The sequence below is a fragment of the Lepisma saccharinum genome, chromosome 7 (genome assembly GCF_977018435.1).
Source record: "Lepisma saccharinum chromosome 7, izLepSacc3.1, whole genome shotgun sequence".
Lineage (NCBI taxonomy): Eukaryota > Metazoa > Arthropoda > Insecta > Zygentoma > Lepismatidae > Lepisma > Lepisma saccharinum.
Window position 1 is genome coordinate 92,026,414 of NC_139235.1, and position 22,742 is coordinate 92,049,155.

The 22,742-nt window shown below is 38.8% G+C and overlaps 1 protein-coding gene across 3 annotated transcripts in view; it reads left to right on the forward strand.

The window, feature by feature from the left end:
• The window catches only part of Ttd14 (TRPL translocation defect 14), a 126,402-nt gene that overhangs the window by 75,506 nt on the left and 28,154 nt on the right, over nucleotides 1-22,742 (forward strand). For 2 of the 3 annotated variants that reach the window (XR_014441916.1, XM_083125620.1), the window contains exons 5-7: nucleotides 12,613-12,681; nucleotides 16,884-17,012; nucleotides 19,243-19,379. Coding sequence is in view for 2 of the 3 variants with exons in the window: in XM_083125620.1 (XP_082981746.1) it covers nucleotides 12,613-12,681; nucleotides 16,884-17,012; nucleotides 19,243-19,379 (335 nt within the window). In the remaining variant the exon portion in view is untranslated. The remainder of the gene's footprint in view (nucleotides 1-12,612; nucleotides 12,682-16,883; nucleotides 17,013-19,242; nucleotides 19,380-22,742) is intronic. The other variant, XM_083125621.1, reaches the window with a different exon arrangement.

The following is a 22,742-nucleotide window of genomic DNA, read 5'->3' on the forward strand; positions in this document are numbered from 1 at the left end:
ATCATGTCACAACAGTGCAACACCTTTTTCTACTTATATTACAACACGCTGCTCGGAGATACGTACCTTCACCTCTTGTAATACAAAAAATGTATTACAAATTTTTACACAATTCATCAAAGTGAAGATGTAATGTAATCATTATTATTTAATTAATTCGATTTTTCTTGCATAACACAACACAATGGTGGTGTTGGATTCTTGTTAGATTCCTTTGTGCGTAAAAATCTTGCATACTGGAAACTAGAGTACTACATTATGAAGCACGATTTATAAAGGACTTCCTTAATCAGTTCTGCAGAGAAGCCCAAAACTGTTGGTACATATTAATCGTCTATTAACCTTTTCGACCTGTAAATGTAAAGTGGATACAGTCGCTACTTATGTTAAACTTTATCTTCGTATTCTTTGGTATTCCGAAGAGTCATTATCGAAATATTATTTGATGTTGCTCGAACTTTTTTTGTTCATTGGAGTTTAAAGAGATCATCTCTTTCCTGTTACATATCACTTTTGGAGGAGGGGGATAAGTGCCCCTCTGTACCCTGCTATATCTGCCAATGCAACACAATATATTAAAAATTTGCCCCCTCTAGTATTGAATTTGCCCCCCCCCCCCCTAATGAGAATTCCTAGCTACGGGCCTGCTCCTCTCCTTTCTTGTGTGTTTCTTTCCCTCCATCGAGTTTCTCCATTTCCTCTTTCCCCTCCCTCGAGTTTCCCGTGATCTCACTCACTCACTCGCTCGAGTTTGTATTTCTCATGCCTTCTCTAATTTATTTTAGTTTCTCCTCTCTCTAGTTTATTTAATTTATCTTTCCCTCTCTTTAGTCTATTTTATTTATCTTCCTGTCTCCAGTTTATTATTTCTCTTCCCGTCTCTCTATTTTATTTCTCTTCCCGTCTCTCTATTTTATTTCTCTTCCCGTCTCTCTATTTTATTTCCCTTCCCGTCTCTCTATTTTATTTCTCTTCCACTCTCTCTAGTTTATTTTATTTCTCTTCCACTCTCTCTAGTTTATTTTATTTCTCTTCCACTCTCTCTAGTTTATTTTATTTCTCTTCCACTCTCTCTAGTTTATTTTATTTCTCTTCCACTCTCTCTAGTTTATTTTATTTCTCTTCCACTCTCTCTAGTTTATTTTATTTCTCTTCCACTCTCTCTAGTTTATTTTATTTCTCTTCCACTCTCTCTAGTTTATTTTATTTCTCTTCCACTCTCTCTAGTTTATTTTATTTCTCTTCCACTCTCTCTAGTTTATTTTATTTCTCTTCCACTCTCTCTAGTTTATTTTATTTCTCTTCCACTCTCTCTAGTTTATTTTATTTCTCTTCCACTCTCTCTAGTTTATTTTATTTCTCTTCCCGTCTCTCTATTTTATTTCTCTTCCCGTCTCTCTATTTTATTTCCCTTCCCGTCTCTCTATTTTATTTCCCTTCCCGTCTCTCTATTTTATTTCCCTTCCCGTCTCTCTATTTTATTTCCCTTCCCGTCTCTCTAGTTTATTTTATTTCCCTTCCACTCTCTCTAGTTTATTTTATTTCCCTTCCACTCTCTCTAGTTTATTTTATTTCTCTTCCACTCTCTCTAGTTTATTTTATTTCTCTTCCACTCTCTCTAGTTTATTTTATTTCTCTTCCACTCTCTCTAGTTTATTTTATTTCTCTTCCACTCTCTCTAGTTTATTTTATTTCTCTTCCACTCTCTCTAGTTTATTTTATTTCTCTTCCACTCTCTCTAGTTTATTTTATTTCTCTTCCTCGCTCTCTAGTTTATTTTATTTCTCTTCCTCGCTCTCTAGTTTATTTTATTTCTCTTCCTCGCTCTCTAGTTTATTTTATTTCTCTTCCTCGCTCTCTAGTTTATTTTATTTCTCTTCCTCGCTCTCTAGTTTATTTTATTTCTCTTCCTCGCTCTCTAGTTTATTTTATTTCTCTTCCTCGCTCTCTAGTTAATATTATTTCTTGTCCTCTTCGAGTTTCGTGGATATTTCAGTCTCATTGATCATTAGCTCTAAGGATTCCACACGTCGCCGCTAAGGACGAAGGAATAAAGAAGTATTTTAAGAACTCGGGTGCATTTGTAATAAAATGCACGAAGATATTTTTGTGAGTAATTATTTCAAGCATGCAAGACAATACAGATCTACGTATCGTTTCGCGATTGTTTGTCGCAGTATCAGAGAAGAAAAAATGGTCTGCAATTTCCGGTTTGCCAAATCCATTTAACCCTGTAGCTGCATCCGCGGCGGCTGTATCTGGCTTCGAGCGGTGCATACCTCCACACTTTTTCATCGAACCGGTTGGTAGATGTTCAAAGGTGCTGACGCACGTGCATCTCGTTAAGTATTTGCAATTGTGACACCCTCTCCAATTGCTGGTGACGTCATACATGGTCCAGGCACAATTTACTCTCTTGCAGGCTTGTGTGATAACAGGAATGGGATCTGCCGGACTGTTGTGGGGGGGGGGGGCAGCTTCCGCGGCAGAGTGGTTAGCACAGCATGCTACGACGCCATGGGTCCCAGGTTCGAATCCTGGTCTGTGCGTGGTGTTCTTTGTGAGTTTCCATCAATTTCATCATATCCTCATCGCGATTATCCAAAAAGTTGCAGAAACGCGACTCTAAATAACAAATTAAATCAAATCAACTTAAATAATGTGACGGGCATGACCTTCGCTAGGAATTCTTCAAGGGGCTCGGACCTTGATATGAAACTCAGTACTATAAATAATAATAATAAAACTGCCCATGCTTTGTCAAATTTTCCAATGCGACAAATAAAATAAAATAAAATAAATTGAAGTAGTATATTCTTTATTTTTAAAGGATTATGCTGCTCTCCGGGTCTCGAAAGCCAGAAGACAGCGGCATGGGTCACCCAACAACAGACCCTGCCCTTCAAAGGTGTAGTTTATTTTGCTGCTCCACCAAAAATAAAATAAACAGGTTTATTTATATATTATTCAGTTTCCATTTTGCAGTTTGAAATTTTTCAAATTCAATTTTCGAAGTTTTCGCTAATATTGTCACAAGCTCAACATAAGTTAAAATCATTAAACAATTATCTTCATTAATATTATTATTTATTAATTTAGTTCGCAAGGTGTTTTATCACAAAGTATTTCAAGGTCTCAACGCTTTTGATATCGTGATGCTTGCGATCTGCCGGGTAATTACAGCTTTCCTCAATGTTTGTACCAGTCTGTCCCTCAATCGAATGAACGTCGTCTACCTAAATGTTTTTGCAAGTTGGCGGCTTGCGACATCTTGTATCAAGCCAAGTAAAATAAACAAGGAGTAGGCAAATAGTTGCTTCATGACGAAAAGCTGTCGCGTGATATGGTTCAGTTAGAGCCATCCCGTGCATGTTCCCTGGAAATATTTTCTTTTTTGCATAGAGAAGGGAGGACATGTAACGATTGTATGTCATTTCGGGGAAAACTAATTTCACCGCTTTTCCCTAACCGAAGGCTAAAAATGTCACGTGATCATAAATCTGGAAGAGACACGACACGGGGGTTAGTAATTTAGGCTTGGCGCATCAAAAATTCGGGAGTCGGATTAATTTATGAATCTCCTATTCGTTTTTATGCCCGTCAAATGAAGTTTACCAGGCGGGTCTCTTTTCCGCATGACCTCGTTCCAAGCAAATCGTGATGGACCATGGACGAGTGAGTGGACCGGAAATGACATCGGGAGCGATTTTCCGTTTCCATTTCCGACATTATTAATTCTTCATTGGTAGAAGGAATTTCGTTTACAATTCTCTTATGTCGCCCACAATTTTCGTTGTTCAGTGTAACCTGTATATTTTATTTTTTGGGGTTACAGCAGAATATAATAAACAACCAGTAAACAGATATATATAAATTTCCACTAGAATATCGATTACATAAATATAAAGGCTAGGCTGGACCTTTTGCCGACGCCAGGGCATCTGTTTTCCACAAATTTTCCTAACAAAAGAAACCAAACTGCTTCGATATTCCAAAATCTGAAAATTTACATATCCTTAGAAATCTAGCATTCACATGAATCCTCATGTGGTTTGCTTTCACTGTTGCAAAAGGATTACATTCAATATATATATACAAAATGAATCAATTCCTAGTTAGAAGACATGCTTCAAATAAGAGTGACAACTACATAAGAAGATTGAGCCCAGATATAGATATTGGTACTCAATACAAAAATACATCGTGGCTCTTTCAATAAAATGTTCAGAGGTATAACAATTATTTAGAGTTTGCCATGTTTGTTGTTAACCATGTAAACGGACGTTGCTAGAGAACTTAAAGAAAGATTATTTTCACTCCGAAAACTACGGTAAGTGAGCTATACTTGAATTTTCGTATTTCGAAATATTAGGGTCATATTTGTTACAAAGAGAAGGTAGGAAGTTGCGGGGAACAATTATTTTTCAGTTATGTTTAAAAATGTGAAGATGGCAAAAGTAAATATTCCTTTACCAATTGTGAATTCGTTTATATAGAACATCTAAATATTTTGAAACAGACGTTACTTACCCAGTTTATTATTAAGAAAATTGGCAATAATATTTTGAATATTGATACAATGTTAGAGCTCGTACACACTTAACGTTGCGTTCTAAACTTTTCAAATATACGGACGTACTTACTCGTTTCGCTTCCTCCAATAATATATGCCGATATTTTCAAAAACATTAAGAGCATGTGGAGCGCACAAGATCGAAAGAGCGCGAGTAAGAATATAAGTATGGATGTATGTTATGTAATCACAAAATACAGTTTTTTCACATAATATTTGTACAAAATCAATGGAAACTTCGAATTTTATGCATAACTTCCAGGATTATTGGACTCGACACACGGGTGTGCCGCGCATTTTTGCAAGCCCCACAAGCGATCAGAATACCGGAAAAGTATCGATATCGGCATATCCAACCGATATCGGCTCAGCCGTATGTAATATATAGGGAACGGATTTTAAGGTATAGCACCTTTCCAAAAATATAGCTCTTTTCATGCAGATCGTTTCACATATGTATTTTAGGACGTGAAATTAAGTAAAAAGAACACATGGTTGCACCGTTTTGTGAAATTAGCAGTTATCCCCTTTTTACACCCTCTTTGATGCTTCACCACCTTTTTCCTTCCTTTTCTTTCATGTTTTGTTAAAAAAAAATCTACAGAAAAATAAACTATTTTCACTCTTGTTGAGCAGCTACATAAAATCCTGTAGTCTCATTTTGTAGACCAGAACGAGAGCTATAAAGTGGTGTAATATAACCATTGCAGCCCTAATAGTTCCCAAGATAATGTAGCAAAACCCGCGAGAGAAAACACAAACTTCAACAAAACCTATTCGTCAGAAAAAACACAAACTTCAACAAAACCTATTCGTCAGAAAAAACACAAACTTCAACAAAACCTATTCGTCAGAAAAAACACAAACTTCAACAAAACCTATTCGTCAGAAAAAACACAAACTTCAACAAAACCTATTCGTCAGAAAAAACACAAACTTCAACAAAACCTATTCGTCAGAAAAAACACAAACTTCAACAAAACCTATTCGTCAGAAAAAACACAAACTTCAACAAAACCTATTCGTCAGAAAAAACACAAACTTCAACAAAACCTATTCGTCAGAAAAAACACAAACTTCAACAAAACCTATTCGTCAGAAAAAACACAAACTTCAACAAAACCTATTCGTCAGAACGAATGTTCTCTCTGCGGTCCGCGCGCAAGGCGCAGAAAAAGAATGCATTGAATAAAGGCATTTTATCTTTGAAATCATTTTCAGAACCTTTCTTCTCTTTCCCGACCATAATTTTGCACCTTAAAATCCTTTCCCTAGTAATATACTATCATTTTTGCATCCTACGTTCCTCGAACATTTTATGCATTAAAATAAATGGCACAGGAAAAAAATGTGACTCTAGTTGCTAGTTATTCTCGCATGGATTGTAATTGGGCGAATAATACACAATTGCGCCAGCACCAGCTGTAAGTTGGTTGGAGACAAATTGCTCGCCTTTCTTTATCACGTGTCCAACAACTTGGCTGCGGGGCCTACTGTCAGTGTGGCAATGTCGAGTTCGGAGAATAAACAAACAACAGGACACGGTTACCTTTTAGGACGAGCTTAAATAGATCAGAACAGACCACCGGTGGTGTTAGCTGGGGAGCGGAGCAAGTGAGCTCCTTAGATTATTTATTTGAATAAGACCAATTTATTTAAGCAAATAAAGAGTTCATTTAACCAAGTGTCCACCAGTTTCGAATAATCACCATTTTGTTCTCGTCACGATTAACCAAGAAGCGCAGGAAAGTAACGCAAAATAAAATATAGTGTTTTTAAGGGACGGAGCAAACTCTCAGATGATTGAGTTTTTTGTAGATGTTAATGGATCCCACCTCCCAATTAAAAAATCAGTTTGACTTGCTTTTTGAATTTCTACATAAGTTATTAATTTGTGTGTATTTTTTTCTGAAGTGGGACGAGACCGATAGAGATAGAAATTCCTAAAACGAGACGAGCAAAGGTGTCCGATAATCTCGTCTCGTCATTGTACACTCCTGTTCACATAAAGTGACACACGTTATAAGTTGAGACATTTGAAATGTGTGCCATCTTTTCTGAACAGGAGTGTACAAATCGTTACGGGTGGCCCATAGGTCACCTGCATGGGGCGTCGGGAAGGAGGGGGGGGTTCGAATGGGCCTCCCCTGGAAATTTTAATAGTTTCTTCTTTTTTGCAGTTTGAAATAAAGCTTGTTATTTTTAGTGTTAATAGCAGAATAAAGTTGAGGTAGTATTCGAGCAGAATAACCAGAGTAAAAGCTGAGTTAGATCGAAAAAATTAGTGTAAAATACAGGAACCAGGTTATTTTTCATATTCTACAATTTAATCCAGTAAAACGACATAATCGTAATCGCTAAAGTTCCCCCTAACTTTCAAACATTTTTCTTGAACGGAGCATGTAAAAGTTAATAACAAAACAGAATAACTATGCATTTCAGTACACTAACTGGACGAAATGTAGAAAAGATAATGCAAAAGCCGTTCTGCTTGATCTGGTAGATCGAGTAGAATAGGCTCCCCAAGGATATAATATTAATAATTTTGAATGAATGTGGTTTATTTTTAGATTATAATAGTTATTACTCTATAAAAATATAATCATGCTAATAATAATTGTTCTGATTTGTACCATTCAAGTTTTGAAAATGGCCTGGCCCACCCTGCAAGAATTTCTGTTTGTATTTTGAGCCCTGAATAAACGATGTTCTGTTTTTATTATTTCAACTAACAGTCAATCATCCTAGTCTTCGCGTAATAATACTGAATAAAATGACTTCGTCTGTATCCACATTTTTCTCATCTATGCATCCTTGTAAGAATAGTGGATTTGAAAATTGAATTCTCAATTTAAGGTTACATAAGCCAAATCCTAACTTCGAAACCAAACCTCTATGTTCAATCTTTCCGTTTTGTTTGCATCTGTGTTCTCCTCCAAGCTTATCCTTCCTTTCGACATTTTCCCATAGTTTTATTTCTTATTTGGTCAGAGTGAAATTACAGCAATTTCGGCATAGTCGATATTGCATCCGAGTTTCCCATGTTCAACGATTTTAATCGTATTAATGGCTTTGGATGTCGAGAAATGCAAGTTTTTTTTGTTTTTTTTCCTCACAGCAATTTCTCCGTACAAGGTGGTCGATGTTTTCCGAGAATTCCATTAGACAACCATTTGTTATGGAGGAAAGTCCTTCCGAGAGAAATTAATTTAATCCTGGTATCTTCTCCTGCACAGTTTGCAAGTATATTCTATTCATAACAAAACAAAAATCAATTAGTTACATCTCCCCCTCTTTCACTCACGCATTCTCTCTCAGATTCTCTCTTCACGGGGTCATCAACACAAAATGATACATGACATGTACAGGTTTTTATGACAAGCCCTAATTATTGCATTCATATTTAAATTTACCTTGAATTTTTGTCTAATAAAGTCATTGGTGATTTTGCTCCAGTGCTTCTTAAATCCTTACTTAAGTTCACCTTTTTTTAAAAACTAGGTCGGTGCGGTGACAATACATTATTTGTCCAGCATAAACAAAGGCGTCTCAACGGCAATTACGCTCACGTGGGCGGACGTTTTCCTTTTACATGACCTCACGTGGTTCCAAACATAACAATAACCTCCGTTGAGTGACGCAACATATACTCTCAAGCAGGCGGGACTTCAACACTTCGCCGCGACGAGCAATTCATATTACCAGGCTAATATACTGTAGTCAATCAACAATCAATCACATAGCTAGCAGCGACACAGCGCTGGCACATAAAAATGAACAAACCCCAAGTAGATTAAACAATTAAGCGGGCGGCGCTTTACTCTAATAGTACGCACTTTAAACAAATACAAAGGAGCACAAACAACAACGAATTTAAGATCATTAAAAAATATCACAAGAAATAAGAAAAATTGACCTGAGACGAATAAATTGCAAATGATAAGCGCGACGGGAGTTTGGTATGAAGTTTCGAGTTGTGTGGGCGTTTTCAAAATGTTGACGAATTTCAAGGGCGTTCTCTACATCAATCGAGCCGTCACGTGTTGACATTCACACAGATGAATACATTACCTTCTCTCAGCTTCCAAGGTGCATCCTGGTGTCTTTATGGGCGATTGAAAACACATAGTATTCACACGAAAGGTTTTCCTATCCTCCCTTGGTCGCGACGATGAAGATGCGAAGAGCGTTCATACATCTGGTTCCTCGGCTTCTCTTCCTCTCGGGATCGGTGAACATCCCCGCGGTCAGGCGCGGTTCGGACGTCGCATCTGGGCGGTCGTTCTTGGCTCGTCGGCGTCTTCTCCATCACCGTCGGACGATCTCACTCGTCGGGACATCAACATGGCAGCGTTCGACATCTCTCTCTCTCTGTGGCGGCTGGTAGGCATCGTCGGCGCGTCGGGACGTCAACAGGGCAGCGTTCGACATCTCTCTCTCTCTCTCTCTCTCCGTGGCGGCTGGTAGGCATCAGGCGGCGTAGCTCGTCGTTTCTTGGCACGTTGTAGGCATGGGTCGTGGTCTCGTCTGACATCGGGCGAATCGAGGGTAACGCCCTCATCTCTCTTCTTCTAGCCCGCCATAATTTTCGATGTTCCTCGTTTCACAAAAACAATAAACGGCGTAAGGTTATCACGGAAACACAATCTCGCTTCGACTTCCTCCAGCGATTGAGGTAAGCGCACTCGTAACGACTTACTGCCTATCACACACTGATGTTCGCAAAACAAAGCGAAGTCCACTGTATACGGAGAGGTAGCACGGAGGTGCTCTCGCTACAAGAATCGCGGTAAGACTGTGTGTCGAAAAACCATGTCCTTCGTTTTATTTGGATTTCGAAAAATGACGCTCGGCGCTCGTTGAAGGGACGCTTCCGGAGAGGTCATTCCACTTCGCTCTATTGTCTCTTAGGCTGAACGGGTCGTGCTCGAAGTTTGGTTTCTGCGGATTAAGCTTCCGCCTCGCTGTCGCCCATAGCTCAACTGCAATCAATGCCCATAAACTGATCAATTACAACCAATTTGACCTGGCATCCGTAATTGTTGCTTGATCGCGACGAAACTCCACACATCCGTCCTTGCACACATGCTGCTGCGCTGGTAAAAGTTTCACATAAATCTGACCCCTGGAAACCGAGATATTTAAATGGTTGTCATTACGGTCGAATTTCCTAAGCTTTAGACGCATAAGGTGACCTTTCAGGTGCTCACCCTTAAGACACGCGAACGTCTCCTTCCTCCCGTCGGCTTGGCTAATCAAATATATATTCTTACAAAGTAAAACAATCAACACTTTGATTCAACACATTTTTTACGGCTAATTGTTAGAGTAATAATAATAATAATGACGACGGTAAATCTGACTGTCACAAAACAATATTCCCCCAGTCAATGCCTCAATAAAGTTTAGAAAAAATCCATTTTGAACATAAGTTAAAAATACGTAACTGAATTTAATGAATAGCATTGAGAAATATGACAGGCATCTTGCCGTCATGAAGAGTGTTGGAGGTTAGACAGAGGGACAAGTCGCCACCAGGCAGGGGGTGGAAGGAAGGCAGATGGATAGGTTTCCGTCCTCATGAAGAGGGTTGAATGGAGGACAGAAGGACATGCTACTGCAAGGAAGAGAGTTGGAGGGAAGACAGATGGACCGGCTACCCCCATGAAGAGTGTTGGAAGGAAGATAAATGGACAGGTCGCCCCCCCCCCCATGAAGAAGATTGGAAGGAGGGCAGACAGACAGGTCACTGCCTTGAGGATGGTTGGAAGGAAGGCAGACATGCAGGTCGCTACCATGAAAGGGCTTTGAAGGAAACAGAGGGACATATCATGATGACTGTTGGAAGGAAGGTAAGAGGCAGACAGGCATGTTGCTACCATGAAGAGTGTTGGATGGAAGGCAGACAGGCAGGTTGCTACCATGAAGAGTGTTGGATGGAAGGCAGACAGGCAGGTTGCTACCATGAAGTGTGTTGGATGGATGGAAGGCAGACAGGCAGGTTGCTACCATGAAGAGTGTTGGATGGAAGGCAGACAGGCAGGTTGCTACCATGAATTGTGTTGGATGGAAGGCAGACAGGCAGGTTGCTACCATGAAGAGTGTTGGATGGAAGGCAGACAGGCAGGTTGCTACCATGAAGAGTGTTGGATGGAAGGCAGACAGGCAGGTTGCTACCATGAAGAGTGTTGGATGGAAGGTAGACTGACAGGTTGCCACCATGAAGAGTGTTGGATGGAAGTCTGACAAACAGGTCACTACCATGAAGCGAGTTTGAAGGAAGGCAGTGACAGGTTGCCGCCATGAGAGCCTGGTGGAAGGCTGGACATTAGAAATCTAATGAAATGCACAATGTGAAACTCGCTTCACTTGTTCATTCCAAGTAGAAATTCTGGTCTGTAAGAAGGAAATTGTAAAGGAGGCAGTAATCCCTCAATCAGCTTAATTCTGGCAGGACCAAGGAGTAATGAACCATAAATGACCGGAGATGGCCATTTGACTTCGGCCTCGAGAGTCCCGGCCTCAGAGTTGAAGATTGGCCTCAGCCTCCAAGCTCAAGGCTGGCCTCTGGCTTGACACGGCATCAGCCTCCGAACTCCATCTCAGCCTCCAGCTTCACACGGCCTCAGCCTCCAGCCTCACACGGCCTCAGCCTGTGAACTCCAACTCGACCTCAGCCTCCAAGCTCAAGTTCGGCCTCCGGCCTCACATGGCCCCAGCCTCACATGGCCTCAGCCTCCGATCTCCAGCAAGGCCAGAGGCCAAGATGCGAGGCTGAGGCCGGGCCTCATGAGGCTGGACTGACAAGAAGTTGGCCAATTTCTTCTACAGTTCATGAGAAATCCTGTGTGTGTTGAGAGAAGGGGCTAATGATTCCACAATATTAATAATCATGTTAGATTTAACATAGAATTTTACGAGGTATGGAACGTGTCTATATTTTCACTTTTTTCAGAACATAAGCACCTCAGTTATAGTCTGCTGTCCTCGCGTTTCCTAACACAGGTGGTGAACAGGAGCATACTTTCCTTTCCAGGAGGCACGCGACAACGACTGTTCAAAGGCGGGCTTCCTTTCTGAAGGACAAAGACAGTTTCACAAAGTCTGAACTTCATAAAAATTCCCGTAGTACAATCCATTGGAAGCAAGATGTAGATTGGATTCTGCTTTCGTGTAGGGAGCGCTGTTCATTTGATTTGCTTGCGAGGCCCAACCTCCAGCCTCAGAGGGCCTCAGCCTCCGGCCTCACATGCCCTCAGCCTCTGAACTCCATCTCGGCCTCAGCGTTCAACCTTCAACTCGGCCTCACATGGCCTCAGCCTCCAAGCTCAAGGTCAGAACTCCAGCCTACATAGCCTCAACCTCCAATTCAGCCTCCGGCCTCACATGGCCTCTGCCTCCGAACTCCAACTTGGCCTCGCAAGGCTTCTGGAGGCCGAGGCCCAGCTCCGGAGGCTGGACATGTCTGTGACACCATATCATCCCCACAATGATGGAATGCTGTGTGTCAAGGCCACTGTTGCAGTTCGTTCTTTCACATATATTATTTTGAGCATAGAAAGGAATCTTGTCTTATTTTTGATCATCAGAACTGTGGATTTCTCTTCTTCACTGTGGCAGAACCTACTGTCATCATTATTTTACTAACTACTCCATGTTTCCTTTTAATTCAATATATACGTTATATTTCACCAATTAAAAAATGTTATAATAAATGTAATCTACCCACTTTCTATCGATGATTGACTACTGCATGTAAGTATCATGTATGTGATGAGTTAAACAATGTTGCATTCCGTAATTCCTCTTTGGTGTGTTTCTGAATATACATTGCAGTTTTTTTGCTAGCTTTTAATTGCTTTTTTATATTTTGATTTTAGAATTAGTTTTGTAATAGAAACTACTAGCATGTGTGTATTTGAATTTTTTTGCTACTTGACAGAATTTTGCAATTTTCTTTTGTTTTTATATTAGCTGGAAGGGTTGTGCACTTTTCAATGCTTGACATGCACCCTTTTCTTTTGATGCTTTTTTTCTAGACACTTCCCTCGGGTCTCATTCCTGTCTCAGATGCATTATCCTGCCAAGAAAGTGTAACACCAGCCAGGGTGAGTCTTTACGGTTGCACTTCTTCCTTTGACTAACAGTCTTTCAACTCTTTCACTCTGCTTGATACCCCTGCAGTTCCTCTTTCCGCTGAGGCTTTCCACTTCTGAGAAGTGTGGTGGCAGGATCTGCTGTTGTGGTGTTGCAAATGAAGTGTCTTTTTCAGAAACTTTTTCTTATTTCATTGAATGGCACAGCTATTCCTGTTTAAAGAAATTGTATGCTAACAGATGCCCCCATCAGTAAGGACAATGTGAATTTTATACACACATTGTTCATTGGTTAAGTGGAAGAAAAGGCTCCACAGCCTTAACTTCGCCATGTAAAAGAAGACGAAATAAATAAATAAATAAATTTGTAAACCTTTTTAAAGTGCAATAAGGTATAAATTCAGTGATACTTTATCTGATTTCGAATTCTGCTAGATATGTTGTGCCACACGAGAAGCTTACTTACTAGAGAGGGAGGGACTCAACACTTTTTTTTATCACTAGAATTCAAGAAACATTTTTATCAATAAATCCTTTTTTAATAAATGGATGCAGTTATATATAAGGGTCAGTCGGTGAAAAACAGGTTACCTTGTATATCTCGACATGTAGATACTGCGGAAGGGGTTGCGTTGTTGCCTGGTAGATTGCAGTCATGTTGCAGGTTTGTGTGAAGCAGTGCAAGTGTGAACATCCTGCAGTGACATTCTTCCTTCACGAAACCTCCAACTCTACTCCTTCACCCGCAACAGAGATAAACAATGTTCCCCAAACACTGCTGTCGTTCGACACTGAATGTCTCTCGTACTAGCACCTTCCGCGACCAGGAAACACACAACTGCTCAGTGCTCTTTCGTACTGGCCTTCATGATATGCCGGATGGCAAGTCCCTGCACTGCATGTCTTCACTTCACAAGGCTGACACTCGCACTGTTTCACATAGGTCTGCAACGCGACTTCCATCTACTGGGTGACAATAGAACCCCCTTCCAGTGGCAGGAGTTTCATGGAGCCACGACATCTACATGGCGAGATATACGAGGTGGCCTGTTTTCCACTGACTGACCCTTATAACTGTAATAATAGAAGAATTACAATCATTAATGAAAAATAATTACCAATTATTGCATGAGTGCCAAACACACGTATTTTTTTGTTCACTAAACCTTAAAAAAAGGATATTATTGTTGGGTCAATCCTTTTTGATGCATGATTGAATCATGATTTCTGCGTACATTTTTCTCCGCAGAGGTGAAAAATTGCAACTTTTATTAATCCAAATTCCATTGAATTTATACATATTTATAAATGGCCCGAGGCAAATTTTTCCCAGTTCAGCTTTTATTTTTGTCCAGGCTGGAAAAGAAAGCTGCATGGAAAATAAAACAGATTTCTCTCAATCTGTTTATACTTGGTTAGTGTCTGTTGCAGAACAATTGATGTGACAGGCAGAAGATCATTGCAAGATAAGATATCTTGAAGTTGATTAGGTAAATTTAAGTTTGAAATTGTTCCATAATTTATCAATGTCTAGTAGATCAGTATATTCCGCAACTTTTGTTTGTAGATGTATTTCAGGTCTGAGTATGCAAAATGGCAAATGTAAACGCTGTGCCTTAAATATTTAAATGTATACCATTTAATTCAATTGAATTAAGATTTTTCGACACATTGGAATTACGCACACACACTTTATAATGTTAATATATTTGTGTGTGTATCTGTGTGTGTGGTGAGAGGCGGTAATACGTAAGATTGAAATAGAATTTTTAGAAAGTTCACGTTGAAAACTGGGAATTATACTTGAATTTTATCAAGGTCCTAGAGTGGCCATCCTGTTATTACTCTAATGAATCTTATTTTCAAATAACTCTGTCATTCTTTAAATGAAAATTTTGCTTACTATAAGATCTTAATGCCCATCCAGTTCTTAAGAAATGTTTCCTAATGTGCTTTAGAAAGTAACCTATTATTTTGTCATGCATTTTGCATGTAAAGGGTTTTTCTAAAACTATGCCCATTTCTTCTTCCACTTAAAAAGAAATGTAGAAAACAGCACATCACTGTTAGGCACAATAACATTGTCTGTTCATAAACATGTAATTGATATACAGTTGTTTGAGATACTTTGCTTTAATGTTAAATGAAAATAACATCTTATTCAAACTGCCTTAGTTTTGTACGATTGTACAGTTGTGAATCTATGAGGGTGGGAGAGAGAAAATTTTGTCAGTCACTTGTATTATTACTGTTTAGAGAGTTCTAGTAACTCAAAACCAACTCAGTTACCAAAATAACGCACCATTAAGTAAGATGCAATTGAATGACATAACTTTTCAGCAGTGACGTTGAATTACTTTATTTTCCCGACTGCTTATGAAGTGATCCTCTATCCTTGTCCTTGCATTAAATGGATAAGTCTGTCTTGAATTTATTGATCTTTACAAAAGATTGTTGTAGTGCTTGCTTACAGTGTGTTCTCTTTGCACCTTTACACACCAAAGAGAGAAAAACCATGGATAACTTGCAAACTAAAGTAGACAGTCATTTGTTTACTCCTCTTCCAGTCATCGCAGACATTGCTTGTGCCTAAGTACTCCCATGTTGCCATATTTACAACTTCCCTCCCCTGCTTCATTGTAAAAAATTGAACAGTGTTAAATATTTCGTCTTTCCTTTCACTGTGTGAGGGTTGGTTTCCCCTTCATGATGATGTAAACACTTGTTACTCAATGACGACAATATTGGTGCACATTGTAACGGTAAGGTCGAGAGAGACCCCAAAACTACCATTAGGGGTATGTAACTCGGACGTCTGGGCTTTGAGCTGAAAAGGAATACATCTATTGTCTTGGTCGAGTCTTAATACTAAATAGGAGAACATGTAGGGAGTAGACATAGTTAGGCGCATAAGTAATGGTTAACAATAACAAGGTTTATTATTGATATATGTGGAATATCTCAACCTATGTGTTAAGGGAAGGGAGCTGCTAGGAAAGAAAGGTAGATTAGCGATACTTAGTAAGTTGTAAGTGAAGATCCTTGTCCATCTTCTAAGTGCCTGAAGACAGCCTGGACTTGGCTGGGTGGATAGCCATCTTGGGTCGGAGACTAGACAGCACCTCCGGCCACACTTCAGTTCTGCTAGTCGACTACCACACCTCTAGTCTTATATACTATGGGTGTGGCTGAAATAACCACAGGCAGGGTTATTTCTGTTGCCTCATGTCGTCAAGAAGTGTAGAAGGTCAGGGATGCACGGGCAGAAGACTGATCATATCTGATGTCCTTGCTGTCGTGTCATCAGATCGTTCGCATGTGGTGTCCTCACATGTGGAGTAGGTGATCATATCTGTTCCAAGAACCCAACGCAGGTACCACAGTTTTCCTGTTGTTGCTGACCTTACTTCACTGAAGGGTAGTGTGTGCACGTGGACTGAAGAGAGGTGAAGATAAGATCCACAGTGCCTTGAGTGCTTCCTGTTGCGAACCGCACCCAAATCCAAGTTTGCAAAAAAACATGAACGTGCTGAAACTTTCACATTACAACATTTTGGCAATGCATGGGCAGGATTATATGACGGTGTTTATGTACACTCTGTTTATATGTTGGGTGGGGTTGTAGTATTCTAATATGCTTCAGAACTATTTAGGCTCGGCTGGAACTTTGGCCCATGCGAGGGCTTTTTTTTTAAAAAAATTTCCCCTCTTCGAAAAATCGCTATGATATTCGAAAATCCGAAAAATTACATCTGTTTAGAATTACTTCAAGAACATTCACGTGAATTTTTCCTGTGATTTGCTTTCACTGTTGCGTAGATATTTCCTGATTACATGAGTCTATTAAACTATTGATAATATCTAGATAATAGCGAAATCAAATAACATGAAAATTCACGTAAATGCTCTAGACGGAATTCTAATTTTTTAAATTTTTTTTTTAATTTTCTAATACCATACCGGTTTTTTGAAAAGACAGGGCTTTTTTTAAAAAAAATGCCCTCGCTTTGATGCAGGGTAAGTGCCACAAGTCCACACCATGAATTGAACAGAGACCAAAAACCAACTCTAATGCTAATCTCTTAATGACCCTGATACATATAAAAGTACAGCTGCTCCACGGAAGTTCAGTTTTGTCTCAGGGTTTGCCCCATACTTTCATTTATTAAAATTGTCACTCTTTAATCTGTAATTGTCATTTGTTTGTTTTCTAGCTTTCAAGTTCCAGGAGAACCTCTTAAGGACAATGCTGCAGATGGAGAAGACGTTCTTTTCATTGGGAGATTCGTGCCAAAGAGATTGCCTTATCATCTGTGACAGAGGAGCTATGGATGCCTCAGCTTGTAAGCTAACACATTTTATATTTTAGAACACTTGATTAAAGAAAGGAAACTGTACTTACAGTTAATCCATCATGGTGAAACTTATTTAGCATTCCATCACTTTACCATCTAATACCGCAGAATTACAGGCATAAGAACAGCGATAGCTCTAATAGTGTTTGACGTGTGAGTAGCTTCGCTCCCATGGAAATGTAAACAACGAATCTGCTCATTGTCGGATTAAAAATGAAGCCAGAATGATTGTTATGGGGAGATAGCATATGTTTAAAGAAAAAACTGAAATAAGGTTCAACAATATAGGCCATATCTGTTCTGTATTCTCTTGTTTTTTTCCCCTCTGATTTGACGTAGTGACAAGAAGTAGTTACCTCGGTGTCAGAGTCCATGATTCTCAACACTGAAGCTTCTGGAAACTTAACGCCAGTTGTATGCTTGGGTGACAGTTTTCACCCAGTCATATGGTCATTTTTGCCAAGGTGAGCACAGCTGTTTTCGAATTTTACTCTCCATGTTGTTGTTTAGATATTCTCAATAGTTTCATGAGTTCGTAAGTCTGTTAAACTATTTTTTATATGTTGTTATATTATTATTATTATTATTATTATTATATAATATCTAGACTGCAGTGAAAGTAAACCACATGAAGATTCACATAAATGCTCTGGAAGGAATTTTAAGCAGGTGTATTTTTTTTTTTTTTTTTTTTGATTTTGCAATATCATAGCTGTTTATCGAAAGGAGATGAGAATTCTAAAAAAAAAAAACTGTCCTCGCATTGGCCAGAGGTCCAGCCAAGCCTTAACCCACCTCTCTATAACATCTGAAACTGCTTGCGAGGCTTTCATATTTACGTGCATGGTTGACAACTGTGACCCAAGCATTCGACTGACGTTAACTTTATAATATTATGTTGCTTAGAAGTGCAGCAGAACTATTCAGCTCAGCTTAGAACAAAGACAAAGTAAGAACATTGAGGTACAGAACAGCATGCATGTGCATTGTTGCAATTTTGCAATGAATATCAATGGCTGATACTGGTCACCCACCCACCTGGCCAATACTGGCAGAATAGTGATGCAAAAGATGTGACAGCCATGTGGGATACCTGGGTTCGATTCCTGTGGTGGGTATTGTAAGGGCGGAATTTTCCAATCTTGTTCCCTCATAAAATTACTACTCTGGGCATCACCCAGCCTCAAATCAACGGGTACCTGAGATAAGTACAGTAGTTAAATACAAAATATCTGCATTATATAAGAACAATTAATAACATGTTTTGTTTAGTTTCATATCTGGTTTGAAGTTGATTTTATTTTGACATAAAAATTGTCTTTCTGATCTCCAATTAATGAACAAAGTTAATATAATAATGTAATGTTTTGTTTTTTATTGCTTGTCTTAGTCCACCTCCTGCATTTGTTTATGTAAATTGCTATGTTGTCATCATAGAGTTTCGCTTCACCACACCGAACTTAACATTTCTTTCAAAAACTCACTGGATAAATAACCTGCAAAGTGGAAGTTTGCTCATGATGATTTACTGAGTCCATTCAGTGTCATCCGTTTCCAGTGTGAATTCCCAAATCATCTGTCTTTTACCCTTCTCTTACTGGCCCTGAACCCTACCTCAGGAATAAGTGTTTACAAAAAATGTCTTCCATGTAAAAAGAATTAGACTGATGTTCTAATTTCTGGAACAGTAGGGCTGTTTAGAATTTATCAGAGAACAGTCAACACAATCTTTACTCTTATCCAAGAAATGTCATTATTTTGTGACACAGTTAGCATATTTTGTGTAACAGATATATCTAAATAAGGATTTTTTTCCCCAAATTTACAATGTCAGTGTTAGTACCTCATTTGAAATCAGAATATTTGCAGTAAAGTTGCTGCTAAGATAAGCTAAGGATCGTGTTAAGCATAGCTATTTCTATTTAGATTTTTGTACTTTTTCTACATTTGAAGGTTAACTGCAACAATGGGGATGAATATTGAACTTATGAAATAGATAGCAGATGACATATCCACACCTTACCCAGGATTCATAGCTAGTGCATTATTTTAACCAGTCTGTGTCAGATGCCATCTAGATGTAGATAATAACAATTTTCAATATTTGCCTGTCAGGAATGAGAAGAGAGTATTCAAATACTTGTATAGCTAAGTGGCAGCATATCATAGATTGTGGTAGCATGTGTAGTGAACTTATTTTTAAATGTCTCCCTTCCAGTTATTTCTAAAGATAAGTGGGAGAAAATGATGTCAGCCAATGGTTGGAACTCTGTTGAATTGAGGGATACAAGGTATAACCAGATAATTCACATGGTGTCTGCAGCCAATGGTGCAGTGGATTTCTATACAACAGAGGTAATCTGAAACGTTATACAATAAAGTCAAAATTATGCTCTCGATTTCAAACTCAAATTGTATATATCACAGTTATTAATAATGGAAAAACCTTCACTTGTGGATCATTATTCTTAATTAATGCATGTAATAGGGTGACTGCACTGGGTTTTGCTATTGAAAAGGAACTGCGATTTAGATAATTACTTTACAAAAGCATGCATGACATATGAATTGTATATGTTTATATTCATTAAAATAATAGAATTTTGTACTAAATTACAGAAACTCACTCACTCACTCTCTCTCTCTTTCTCTCTCTCTCTCTCTCTCTCTCTCTCTCTCTCTCTCTCTCTCTTTTTCTGTGCATGTGAAATTGGTAACATTTTTGTTATTTGCCAATGAATAGGTTAGGTGTCAGAACAGCCTCAGGCTGAACCTCGCCCACGGAAATAAAGAATTTGAAAAAAAAAATGAAACTAGTATGTCTAAATCCGTGTATACTAATCTGTCCCATTTCTAATAAATACCCCCCCCCCCATCCCCACACATGCATATATGTACATGCCAAGTTGTGCTGTTTTAACAGATGGCAAAGGGCATATTGAGGTCAAGAAGGAAGATTATTCAGGTGGTTTCATGCCAGTGAAGTAAATAATGGCAAGTGCTTCCTTCCATATCAGATCAACCAGGGCCACCAGGTTATAGTTTTGGATTTGGATTATCTTTGGCATGATGGTTTAATCCTGTCTGGAAGGCTTGTATCCCAAATATTAGATTCTTCCGAGAAATGGTTCCAGTGTTATAGTTTGTGGAAGGTGTTTCCTTGCAACAGAAAATGTGGCCCAAGTCTGGGAAATGAGCCTCGGAGCTAACTTCAGCATTCAATAACTTTGGATCTATTGATCACGAAACCAACCTCCACCCATCCACATTGTATCAAAATATCCTCAGCTTGTTTACATTAGCAATTAAAAGAAATCTAAAATATGCCTTAAAAAGTCTTACATGTCAAAATGTGCATATTTTGTGTGATGAAGTCACAACTGTAATCCACCCAGGAAGGTTTTTTTTTTTACTAACCCTGATGTGGGCTTAGTATGCACACATTATGTTGCCTCTGTATTTATCACACAATTCATATTACGTGAGGCTGAAGATACAAGAAATTGAAAAATTACCGAAAATGGTGGATTTTTGAAATGATGCAACACAAAAGTGACAGGCAATATTCAAGCCAAGTTGCGCACACTACAAAATCAGACCTTCCCTAATGTGTGTTAAAATCCAAACTTGTTCTTGTAAGGCACTAGTACATACACAGTAAAGGGTTAGAAATATATATTAGGATGGGTCACCATTTATGAAGTTTTTATATGTGAACCTATAAAACCTTCGAAAATAACATCAACAAGTTTTTAGATTTTGCAAGAATGTTGATTTTCCTTGCTTAAATTAATGGGTTGTTTAATTTTAGTTTTTGAACCATTGATGCAAGGCTACCAGATGTCCCAATTTGGTTGGGACAATCCTTTCTTTTTAATCACTGTCCTGACTTTTTTTGAACTGCAGTCATGATGTGAAAATATCAATTTGTCTAGGCATGTTCTTCATTATAAAAATCTTTGCTAAAACATCTTATTTAATTTTGAAATGCATTGTCTTCTAAATGTAGTATTTTCATGGCTGTTGAAATGTGCTGGTATAGGAAAGTTAAAGGGAGTTTAAAAAAACATGAATATTTCTGAGAATTGAATGTAAACAATAAACATCAAACTGTATGCTGTGTAAAAGCATTTGTCTGTAAGCGATTGTGTTGCAAAATTGTTGGGTTAAGGGTCTATTGGATAGTTTCAATTTTTTCCATTACTTTGGACCATAATATTGCAACTCTACAATTGTATGTCTAGTTGTAATACTACCATGGCATTGGTGATCAATTCTAATACTCCCAACAGCATTTCGGATCTTCTCTTTTTTTTCCACATTTTCAGTTCTCCCCCCCCCCCCTTCCAAATAGAAACCTGGTATGGGCCTGCTGCATGTGGTGTTTATCCTCGATTTTCATGGCATAAGCAATGGCTTTCAGATGACTCCATCTGGTAGCACTGAGCATTTTGATGAATATGAGTCCAATAGTACAGGTGCCTTAAAGACCACCTACAGAAAATGCATCCTGGAGCAGAGGTATTCATTCTCATTCAACCTCACAAGCTGCACTCACCCACACATTATTTTGCCCTTACTCTCAAATGCCATCATCCTCAGAACTCACCCAAGCCCTCAACTTCACAAGTCTGGAGTGTGAGGGTGATTGATGCCTGCCCTCACAAGGGTCACCCTCCGGACCATGAACGCCTCTAGATGTTCTCGTATGGGTGCATAACGACTGAACAAAGCATCTTCTGTTCTGTGCTGAGCAGTACAAGGGGCAACGTATTTAACACATCAAGTAGCTACATATCATATGGTTTTTTGAAGGTAGTTGTTTCAACTTCTTGTGCTAATAACTTTTGTACTACACCACAGTGGCATATCTGATTGCAGAAAAGAATTTGTGAGAAAAAATAACTGATTTGATATATCACATGGTCCCCTTCCTATTTGAAAACTTGACCTGAATTTAAGATGACTGGTTTCAATATGGCAGCCATGTTGCGGTTATATCTTGAAAATCAAGTTCTCGACCCTTTGTTTCCAGGGTACTCTGATTTCATTTTCCATTCTGTTTCTGAAATAAGAGGGTGTCCTGTTACTTGACTCACCTCTCTGTGTGTAATGTATATATATAATAGTGTGTGAACAACTTGGAATAATCCTTTACTTCCATTTTAGTGATTATTTGGAAGGTTTCAAGGTTACAAAAATGGTCACCTATTCCAATATATGTTTCTAACCTTTCACGGTGTACCGCACACAAGTGGCAACTTGGACAGTCTAGTGAGTCTACGAGTGTACCGATAGTTGGCCCAACTAACAAGGTTTTATTCGTGTAGCAGGTGCATTATATTATGTAAGTGTTCAGTTGAAGTTTTCCTACATCGAAGTTCTCATGACTATTAAATTGGTCAATACTCTTATTAAATTGAATTTCAGAACTATTTGAGGCAAACAGATGTCAATGGATTTACATCGATAGCTTAGCAACACGTTGAAACTAATGCCTGACCAGGTAGTGAGTATCGAGATCTACCAATTTCGAAATTTTGAAACTTGTTTTTTAGATTCTACGTGAATATTCGTTGACAGAGTCAAATAGTTCTTGTGTGTTCTGTGGTCCTGAAGGTGACCACAAAGTACTGATGACATTGGCAGACAGTGGTACATTAATAGATCTTCTCCATGCGATCTGTAGTGAACTATCTGATCCGCATGGTTTTGAGC